The sequence below is a fragment of the Antedon mediterranea genome, chromosome 9 (assembly GCF_964355755.1).
Source record: "Antedon mediterranea chromosome 9, ecAntMedi1.1, whole genome shotgun sequence".
In the NCBI taxonomy this organism is placed as follows: domain Eukaryota; kingdom Metazoa; phylum Echinodermata; class Crinoidea; order Comatulida; family Antedonidae; genus Antedon; species Antedon mediterranea.
In genome coordinates this window covers 22,143,547-22,155,378 of record NC_092678.1, presented here as the reverse complement: position 1 = coordinate 22,155,378, position 11,832 = coordinate 22,143,547, and the positions used below count along the sequence as shown (strand labels likewise).

The 11,832-nt window shown below is 35.6% G+C and overlaps 1 protein-coding gene across 2 annotated transcripts; it reads right to left on the bottom strand.

The window, feature by feature from the left end:
* Positions 1–631: 631 nt before the first annotated feature.
* On the bottom strand, positions 632–11,474 carry LOC140058566 (5-hydroxytryptamine receptor 4-like). Of its 2 annotated transcripts, none has more exons than XM_072104237.1 (4): positions 10,984–11,474; positions 6,495–7,411; positions 5,113–5,311; positions 632–1,471 (listed from the first exon to the last, which is right to left on the bottom strand). In XM_072104237.1, exons 2-4 carry the CDS (start codon positions 7,350–7,352, stop codon positions 1,089–1,091), a joined length of 1,440 nt encoding a protein of 479 aa, XP_071960338.1. In that variant the 5' UTR covers positions 7,353–7,411; positions 10,984–11,474; the 3' UTR covers positions 632–1,088. The 2 variants fall into 2 exon arrangements, with proteins under 2 accessions (XP_071960338.1, XP_071960337.1); XM_072104236.1 differs by lacking the exon at positions 10,984–11,474 and adding an exon at positions 9,153–9,347.
* Between the last annotated feature and the right edge of the window lie 358 nt (positions 11,475–11,832).

Below are 11,832 nucleotides of genomic sequence, written 5' to 3'. Positions count from 1 at the left end.
TCAGGTTTGAGTGCTCTCAGCATTGGGTTGGCACGTCCTCTACGGATATTTTTTTATTTATTTTTTTTTTAAATTGAAAATAAATATTTTAGTACTCTCACTCTCTCTTTGAGCACAGTGTATTAACATACGAAAATATATTTAAATTAGTGACTTATTTCTATTTTATATCACTGTGCTCCATCGGTGTCAAATTTAATCCACTGGACCAGTTACCGTAGTACTATTTCTATTTCTGAAGTAAATAAAGGCATAAATTGCGCGCCGTAGAGAAGTAGAGAATGCTCCATCGTCAGAATGACGCTCTGAATATACCTCTCAGACGATGTAAATGCACGCCCTCTATGTGTACTGGTAATCAACAACTTTTCCTCTCTCGATGACTTTACGCATGCGTACATAATTATACCATTAAATGGTAAAAGTAACAAATTGCGTTACTTTTATAACTTTTGTAATGAATCTTATGAAACTTTTGTTTTTAGTGGTACGTTCCTTTTTTTGTATGTACAGATTCTTTTTGAAGAGAGATGTGAAGTTGATTAAAGTAGATATCGAGACTACGATAGACTGATGATAATAATAATAATCGTTACAATAAAACACATATTTTATTCAATATTATGTTCCAATTATATACATTTATATTACAATCATAACGATGGATGCACACACGTCATTAATGTATTTTAAGTCAAAAAAAGTCACTAATTGGTATCAGATTGTAGGCCTACTAATGAAATCACAATTGACGTACAATACGGGGGAAATGTAGCGGGGACGAATGAGAACAGTGGATAAAACTTGCACATTACTTTGTTTAACATTATTAATTAAGCCTATGTTATTTACATACATACAGTAGTTAAATAAGTCGTGTGTATTGTGAAAGGGGTAACTGACTTATTGAGTTATAGTAATTATTTTTGCTTTAGTTGCCCCTGACCATTGTTCTTTGTTTCTGTTCAGTTCTGTATCTGTTTATTGGTCGAATAAATAAATGAAATGAAATGAAATGAAAGAGTTCGATTATTCAAGCGGTGGTAACCACGGTCTAGAGGTATAGAGGTTCGCACAGAAATAGCGGCCTAAAGTTGAGTATCAAACGACTCCATATTTGTCAAACTTTCATGAGTCGTATTACATATTCCGCTATCATTATGCAAATCGTCTGGCACGTCACAGGTCTTATTGTCATAACAATGCTGTGTATTGTTTTCATATGTCATTGAAGAAAACATCTCTGAAATGCAGTCCAGTGTAACATCATTCTGCTTCACCCCTAAGTCCAATCCCTTGACCTCTTCAGGTGGTGTTTTTCGCGGAGATGACGTAAGTATGACGTCAGGAAGTGAGTCCGATTCAGGTCCGATGCTACTTCTGTTATTGTTAATTATAATTGACTTAGATCGCATGCCATGACGTATTACCTCTTGGCGCCAACTTTTTCTTTCAAAAAATATATTATCGTCTGAAAAACAAGATCAATTTATGAATTCTTAGTATATTTTTTTTCTCAATTTGTTTTAAAAGTCGTCAGTAAGTAGTGATGAGAAGCATTAAGCTATGTCTATACTATCAAACTAGTTTGACAAAAAAGTGTAATGTACCCAAATAGGGTAGTGATATGCCCAAATATGGTAGTGATATGACATCATCATGTCTATATATGGGCACATCACATTTTTTTCATATAAAATGTGATAGTCTAGACAGAGCTTTAGTCAATAAAGACACATGTAGTTACACTTGCTCGTTGCTGCTTTCAATTGATCACTCGAATCAATAATTACATAATTGATTCAAAATTGTAAAAACCTCACCTCAGAGTTTTCAATACTTTACCACTAAGCTTGTCTACTTATAAAGAAATAATTATGCCTGACAATTATCTTAATTTAAAAAATAAACACAAAATAATTAATTGGTACGTGTTTATTACGACCGCAGTAACTACGTCAAACCATGGATTAAAGAATAGAAGGATATGCATCGACGTGAGATCAAGGGTTCCTTGACTCTCGCCGACAGACCGCGGACCGCCCACAATGTTACAGTTTAATCATGGAGGTATTATACCTCCATGGTTTAATTAACCGCATGGTAACAACGAAACGGTCGCGTGCCTAATATATTGTTTACTGCACATGTGCAACGACATTTAACCTTGTTGTTGACTACCTTCTTTCGCGCGTTCTTTGTTGCACTGTATGTATTCATACATATTTGAACAGTATAATCAGTGGCGTAACGGCTATATGCGCTCACTGGCTAAACCGAAGCTTGGGGCCCATGAGCAGTGCCCAGAGGAACAGGCATAAAATATGTCGAAAATGCTAAAAACGTCCGAGGCCTCGATCTTTGAAACTTGGAGGGCCACTTAGGTTCCTAAACAAGTGGCTTCAGGCCTCTGCCTCACGCCACTGAGTATAATGTTTATTGAAAACAGTTATTAAATTACATTGTATGTTATTGTGAAGACCCTAGTGTAGGCCTACTTCATCAATATACCAGATAAAAACAATACTATATTGTTATTGGCTTAGAATTGTAGATGCTATAATTGTAATTAGTATAGGTTTCTGCCGCGATTGATCTACGCTAATGTTTTTATGACATTAAAGTAGCATTTTATGACCTGTAGTAGCCCTACATCTGAGACAGTAACTATTTATTTGTTGTCTCAGCCTACATACATGTAAAATTACAAAATCAGCAAGTATACTAGGCCTAGGCCTTCTAGGCTTACTAGTAAACTATATGATTTGCCGACATTGATACTGCCTAGTTTAATCTTAAGTGTAGTAGATATACAACGTGTAGGCCTAATCATGATCTATATACTCACCGTTGTCTTACTTCTTGTGTGAATAATAATAGGTACTTCGTTTGTTCGTGATTAAGTTTGCCCTGCGTGTACTTTTCAAAACGACCGCTAGGTAACGAATCGCAACTATACATAGCCAGCCAATCCCGGATGCGATTTTTTTTTTCGTACATAAGTTGGGGACCCCTCATGAAACGTCACAAAATAAACATGAATAATTCATCAGTTAAATTTTCTTGTTCCGTGTGCACCCAAGCGTATAGCAACAAGAAGTGATTACACAAGAGTGCGGTACGATTATTCTAGTAGGCCTATCGCCGCTGTTGTTGCGGCGTGCGATTTCATAGAAGATAGCGGCGTTTTGTGTGGATTGTCGAAATAATCAGCCTTTAGTTTATGGTGTTTTTAATATAATTTATTACTAAAGAATTACGTGTTAAAATTATAGTTTCTATTAATACTATTAGGCCTAATTATTAGTCTCTAAACCCATGTCTATTCTATTCTAGTAGTAGCTGTGGGTGTGTGTGACGTGTGTGTGTTAGGTATGACCAAAGATAGTTATCTTTGGTATGACACAATCAGAGTAATAAGTCAGCAAAATTAAACAATAAATTACACAAAAATATATTTTTTATTCTCGTGGGTCAAATCTTCCCATCTCATGTGTTCATATACGCGCATTTTTAAAGTTCCTTTGAGTACATCATGCATATTGTTTGATAATAAAATAGCAGAATTAAAAAAATACAGTACACAAATTATACACATTCTTTATTCTTGTGGGTCTAAGCTTTCTTTGGGCTATGTCCAATGAATTACTACTTCGTTTAATGTCTTGCCTAGCTGTCGATTAGCCTCGACTGGACACATTTTGTGTGAAGAAGAGTGCGCGAAGGCAATCGCGTGAATTGACTTAAAATCCTAGGCCTACTGTAGAAAGTATCGTATCGCAGTTGTGTAATCACTTCTTGTTGCTATACGCTTGGATGCACACGGAACAACAAATTTAACTGATGAATTATTCATGTTTATTTTGTGACGTTTCATGAGGGGTCCCCAACTTATGTACGAAAAAAAAAATCGCATCCCGGATCAGGAATCGCTGTTTTCATTCAATTAGACCCGGTGATTGGATGTGATGTGGATGACATAACCACTAGCCAATCACCAGGCACTACAATTTAAATATAATCACATCGATAATTAAGGAGATTTATGAAGAAACCACTGCTTAGCCATATATTAAAAACACGATTGTTGTATGGGTGAACACCGGCCACGCTAACAACATACATGGTCAAGTGCATAATTTAATATTCTATAGATTAACGCAATTTTTAATGACAGAAGATGGCAGGCAAATAATGATAATTCAAATATAAAAATTGCATATTTTATTAATATTACCAACTACTTAAAATTACCAGTCGTAAGAAAGTGAACTTTTCGTAGTCCGATTGTGATGAAACTAAAACAGAATTATTCAGCAATATATTTTTGTTGTCAATTAATCATCGACGCAGACATGTCAATAGAACATTCAGACTGCGCATACGATTTCTACATGGTTACGTTTTGGTCTAAAAAAATGTAACAGTTGATTCGCAGCGTTTTAGAGAGGGCCGCGGTTAGAGACACGGAGTTCAATGAGCGTGTTTGTTTGATTGGCAGCAGTGCTTTAGTATAGGCAAGCGCGTTTTAAAATCGTTTGATGTCACCGTCGATGCATATCCTTCTATTCTTTAATCCATGGTCAAACTAGGCATAATCAAGTTTAATAGAAAAATAAATTCAATCAAATTTATTCGACTGCAAGGACGTTTTCACAAGGAGTTGTCTGTGGTAAATTATTATTCCAATTTACAGTAACAAAGTACGCAGACAAAACAATTATTGCTAGTCAATTGTACGAATTCAGATATAAATGACGTCATCATTCAATGATTATAATACCTTCATTGAAGCAAAACATAGAGGCCTAGTTTTGAATGTTTTGCGAATAGTGTATGTATGCGTTACGTGTATGTTATGTTGTCTACACTATCAAACTAGTTTGACAAAAAAGGTGTGATGTGATGTGCTCAAATATGGTAGTGATGTTTCCAAATATGGTAGTTATATGACGTCATCGTGTCCACATCACGTTTTCTTTGTCACATAAAGTTTGATAGTGTAGACAGAGCTTTAGACATTTATACTATTAGTGCATAATACTTGTTAGCCTCCGTCATCGCAAATGGAAAGATTAAAAATAAATTGACAAAATTAATGTAACAACGCACCTTCAGGTTTTGAAAAACATGTGCAACTAATATAATACAGAAACAACTTAGTGAAGTAGAGAAAACCTCTCCTGTATGTAGCGTTGAAACACGCGTAGATAACAGGGTTGATAAACGCATTGGCGAACAACAGTCGCAAAGCAACTACAGTAACCTCTGGATCTGCGGGTTTTTCAATCTGTGTCAATATAATTGTTACCTAAAAAAATCATTAAATAAAACAAAAGGAATTAGAGTAATTGAATGGTGTAAGATATAGTATGTATAAAGCAGTTAAGATGATAACAACGATGATGATGATGATGATGATGATGAGAAAGATGACGATGATGATGATGACGTCGATGATGACGAGGATGATGACGATGAAGATGATGGTGATGATTATGGTGATGATGATGAGGAGGATGATGATGATGATAATGATGATGATGATGATGATGAGGATGATGAGAAAGATGACGATGATGACGACGATGATGACGAGGATGATGACGATGAAGATGATGGTGATGATTATGGTGATGATGATGAGGAGGATGATGATGATGATAATGATGATGATGATGATGATGACGACGATGATGACGATGAAGATGACGATGAAGATGATGGTGATGATTATGTGATGATGATGAGGAGGATGATGATGATGAGAAAGATGACGATGATGACAACGATGATGACGACGATGATGACGATGAAGATGATGGTGATGATTATGGTGATGATGATGAGGAGGATGATGATGATAATGATGATGATGCTGATGATGATGATTATAATGATGATTATGATAATGATGAGATGATGATGACGACGACGACGATGATGACGACAATGATGATGATGATGATGACGATGTTGATGATGATTGCTTTACCACGTTGAAACACCGGTTCTCGTAAGATCACCGAAGTTAAGTGACGTTGGGCCTGGTTAGAGCTTGGATGGGAGACCATCTGGGAATAACGGGTGCTGTATACGGAGCTGGGGTCCCGTTAGGCATTTGAAATCAGCACTGCTGACTCTTATGGCAGCCCCTGCATGCATCTAGTATCTGCCTCAGACCTCTGGTCAAGGTGGGCACTGGACGAGATAATTGTTAGGACCAATCAAGGTGCTTTAAACAGTCCTGGCTTTGTTTGTATCAAACCTGTTAGTGGCGGTAATTATCGCTGTTGGTTTCGATTAAATAAAATAAAATAAAAATAAAATAAATAAAATGATGAACATGATGATGATAATGATGATGATGATGACGATGATGATGATTATGACAGAAAGATCGACAACAATGACATGATAATTCTCATGCTGAAGATAATGCTAATGATGAGGAAATCGGAAATAAGACGTACGGTATAATAAATTGTACTTACAAAATAAGGACCCCAGAAAATAAAAAACAATCCACTGATGATTAGTATTATTCTGGCAGCCTTGCGCTCTTTTTTCGCGCGTTTTCCTATCAAAGTTTTACTCTGCGTCAGCACCATGTCAGCGGCTGTCTGTTCCTTCGTACGACAGGAACAACATTTAGTCGAATACCGACACAACTGGACAGCTACAATAATGTTACAGTACGTAAATACGGCAAGACCAACGACGTAAGTTAATCCGTATATTACAAGTATTGCCACGTAATATGTGGAGGAAGTCGACCAGTTGTTCATGCATATATACCATCCTTTTACAATGCCAATAGTGTCTAAAAACCCGATAACAGTCACAAGTGTACTGCCGAAGCTGAACACAAACGTTACGAAAATTCCGAGTTTTATTCTAAACGTTGTGACCAGAGATCGGTATTGTAACGGTTTTACAAGAGCGATATAGCGATCCACGGTTAGCATTACTAATATAAAAAAGGAAAACTTTAAGCAGGACCATGCCATGTAATATTGGACGCCGCAGATGTAAATACCACCGACCCAATGTCCAGCTACGAGACTGATTATTGAGAACGTATGTATGCCGAAGATATTCAGTAGATCGCTAAACGCTAGGAATCCCATTAAAAGGTCCGTATAACTTTTACGATGTCTGAGGATTTTTGATGAAACAGCAATTGACAGCATGTTGCCACATATTGCTAAAGGTATCATGAAGCCATAGAATATACTGTTCGCCCTGACTTCTGACGGAGATAAAATGTAAGACAAACTGTCTAAGCTGTCAGTGGAATCGGTAGAGTTCACCAGAGTGTATACTACGTCAGCCTCAGTCACCAGATCCATATCTCACCAGTTTATGTCACGATGCATTTGACGAATTTATAGTTCTTCAGTCAGGGCATCTACAAGAAAAATACAAGTATATTATTCATACTATCACTGTCTATAAGATAATACATAACAATAGAGGATGATACATCAAGCAGAATCTCGGTTGAGGCGACTTTTTAGTTTTCTAATTATTCAGTGTTTCATGACCTTCTCATCAAAATTAATGTCTCTCATTGTTGTGCTATGTCAACATAATGTCAATGACGGCGAAATGTCCCCAATAATGGGGATAGCTATGCAAACAAGTACGGTAAGTAACTACGCCTCATGCATACGACAGATTTTTTTATTTAGTTTGTTTCGCTGTATCACCTGACATTTCTCTGCTGTCAATCTACAAACAAGATACCAGCTGGTATGACTATTATGTAACACCATGGAGAAAATGATAATACTCCGTATCATTGAATTAATCTAAATCAATTAATTTACCTCATAACAATTGGTACGATCAATTACGTATTATTCGAATATTAATAACAATTTTATGCACTGTATAGCTTGGTATTAAATTCGTAATGATATTTAATCCATGCGATTTTTCACTATATTTTTCTATACGATTGGCCTCAGGACCGAGTCGACGCGAGACCGTATTTGACGAGGAACCCAATCGACGAGGAACCGAGTTGTAATCGGGACTTGAGTTGACTGGGAACAATTAAAGTGGTTATAAGACCATATCAAATTCGCGCTGGGCTCTTTTTATTGTCGTAGTAGGTAGTAGTTCGAGATATATTTTAGAATAAGAAAAGAAACACTGTTTCTGTGTCTGATGTTTATTTAATATCAACCAATTCATCGTACAGTTAATCTCAGCTGTCTACACTATCACACTTTTATGTTTGATGTGCCCAAATATGGTAGTGATATGCCCAAATATGGTAGTGACGTGACATCATCATGACCATATATGGGCACATCACATATTTCTGTCACATAAAGTTTAATATAATGTAAGGTAGAGCTTTAGATTCATTATTTTGGTCACTGCCGACTGTTGTACTGTGCTGTTGTCAACATTTCGATCTGTTTGTTAACTTTAAAGAATTCACATTAAGTAAATCAATTAAGAATAGAGAATTGAAAACCGTGTCTCAGCCTCACAAAATACATTCACTATTTTGAATCCATAAGTAAAATCAATATGAAGGAAAATAACGATGCAAAATTCAATTTACACAAAATCCATTATTACAGTGTTAAGTTTCAAGAATATGTAGTTATGTAGGCCAGGCTTTTGCAGCCAATCTTTTTAAAGAAGCCTTTAGGCCTACTAAAAAAAACGCCAGAAACGGAAAAGGATGTGGTACCGAGGTAATCATGAAGCTTACTGGTCGTGCTATGTTAACGGACAACCGACAACCACATCTCAGAATAGGCCTACTAAAATCCGTCTCATCTAATCAGAGAGTATGTGTCCGGGTTAATTAGACTCGATACGTGGGCCTACAGAGGCCGAATACCAGTGATGTACTGTACACACAAACGTCACAGCATAACGCTTCCAATAACGTCCATAATTATATAAAAAAAAGTTTCAATATTTTGATTACAATACAAACAGTAAACAACAATTTAAGTAAGTTTGTAATTTTAGTTTGAAATATTCTCAATAACACAACATTGAAAGTTAACAAAACATTAGTGACCTATCATAAGTAATCGATAATTCATAAAATGCCAAATAAATACATTCTCAAGATGTTTTTTTCACGGAATCCTAAGCTGTAGAAAATGCAGATATCCTACCTTTGAGGGCATGTTGAGGATCGTGGAGGAGGAAGTCACAATTTCAACCCTGCGTGCCAAGGTAAGATCATTACATGTGTTACCTGATCATGGAGCCGTTTCACAGATAATACAAATCCAGCGGCTAACAAAAACAAACCCTATTAAACGAATTTGGCTATGTTATGAAGAATGCGTTGAGTATGAACCACAAACTGTAAAGTTACCTTGGAAGTTACAAAGCGATGTAGAATTTTGCTGGTACAGTATTTGCTTTTGAAGTGCGTAACTCCATAATTTCAACAGCCAATGTGTACTAGATCCTTATCAGTACAAATATTTCTAAACATCCGCATAAATTTTCCGGTAATTAATGACTCTTAGTACAATAAGTCATTATTAATTATTAATCATTCTTAAAAACCACGAAGAGTTAAGAAGGTATATATGGTTTAACGTTCGTGGGTTGTTGTTCGCTCGATTTACGGACGACAATACAGGGTGATCAAATTTCGTGTGAGGCTTGCTATTGTCCTTGTAGACCCAATCGATCTACCGCGGGGCACCAAGCAAACAATTAGAGCCTTTTGTACACAATTAAATATTAAACTGTACACGCCGTTTATTTAATTTCTATTCAGTTGCTACTCACATGTTGAAGAATGGTATGCACACCTTTTGTCGTTGAAGAACATTTACACTGTCATTCAAAGACACGATTGGGAAGATCGTTTTAGAACGAACCATAGGTTATTATTAGGCCCGACCATGGAGGTATCTAATTTAACACACACGTGGATATACATTATTAGGCCCGACCATGGAGGTATCTAATTTAACACACACGTGGATATACATTATTAGGGCCGACCATGGAGGTATCTAATTTAACACACACGTGGATATACATTATTAGGCCCGACCATGGAGGTATCTAATTTAACACACACGTGGATACATTATTAGGGCCGACCATGGAGGTATCTAATTTAACACACACGTGGATATACATTATTATGCCCGACCATGGAGGTATCTAATTTAACACACGCGTGGATATACATTATTAGGCCCGACCATGGAGGTATCTAATTTAACACACACGTGGATATACATTATTAGGGCCGACCATGGAGGTATCTAATTTTATACCGCCATGGACCTAACACAGTTTCAAACAGAAAAATACTAATCGGATCGAATTATTTTCATTCGTAACTTAAAGAAAAATGTTATTGATGAAAACGATTTTAGTAGTTCGCTTGAAAGATTAGATGTGTGTACTATAACCAGGGAGCTATAAAATTTAATCTAATTTTATAGCTCCATAACATAAAACATGTCGCAAACTTCAAATAGTTTATTCAGAGTGAACATTGTACACGTTTCTCCATATTATAAATGAGAAATAAAATAACTTAAAATATAATACCGTAACCTAAACTCGACAAAGAATACTTTGTACATCTAATTCTGACTAAAAAACATATATGAGGAAAAAATAAGAGAAATGTAGAATTATTAACGCTCTCGAGTAGAAATGATATTATATAATAAAGTTGTTGTAAAATAAACATAATTTTAACATTTCACAAAAAAATAAACCTACCTTATTGGTGTGATTGAACTCCCGTCAATAATAAAAAAAAAGATTTTGCTAATTCTTTAGCCCACATTAAATCTAAAGAACCAAAACAATCAGAAAATCTACTTTCTGTGATTGAGTACTAACGCAAAATGCTGATTGAAAAACGAATCGATCAATTTTTTTTCAACAGAAAATAAGAAACCTAAAATTTGTTTGGGTAAAAACCCATATGTAATATAAAAGTGCATGACAAAATAAACCTACCTTCTTGATGCAATTGAGCTGTCGATATAAAAGAATTTTGCGACGATGTGAGCTTAAAAATGCACTTATTAATGAGACAATTTTGATTAGGTTGTAAGGGTTAATGCGCTTGTTCTATAGAGGCCTTAGTTAAGCAATCAAAAATGTAAACAACTTTACCTCTAAGTGAATAATTTCATCGGTAACAAAGGGTTTGTGTTGATTTATTAAAGTCAATTCAATTAGCTGTTAGCCAACATCGATTGGACAATGAATACAATGGTTAGTTGTTTCCATACAGTGCAAATAAAGTGAATCTTTGCTATTGTAGTTTTAATTCTAAGGACATTAATAATTGACAAGTGAAAACTAAACAGTTACAATGAATCATGGATGAAATTATGAGAGTCGATTAAAATTCATAAATGTTAACGGATTGTTCAATCAAGACAATCTAACAACAGGACACTGAGCTCGCCTTGCCAAGATAGGAACTCGTAACAGTCCTATGATCTTATGTCTGGCTGCGACAAATACCAACAGTACTCTACTATAGACATATTCTATACTGATGTGTCGCAGCCACAGATAAACCCTTTAATATCCGGAGTTCAGAATAATGTTGTTAGATTGCCTAGCTTAAACCAGGTTAATTTGGACAATCGAGAAATCGCCCTTGGGTCGTAAAGCCAATTTTGATAAAAGAACACAAGATTATATTTACTTAAAATGTGTGTGCTTAATTAGAAATAGGATTAAAATACTACCAACGTGCTTAATGCAATATTAAATTAATATATTTATTATATAAAACGTCTATTCCAATTATTTAAAGTGTGAGGCTTATCCTATTTCAAGGTAATTACAGTA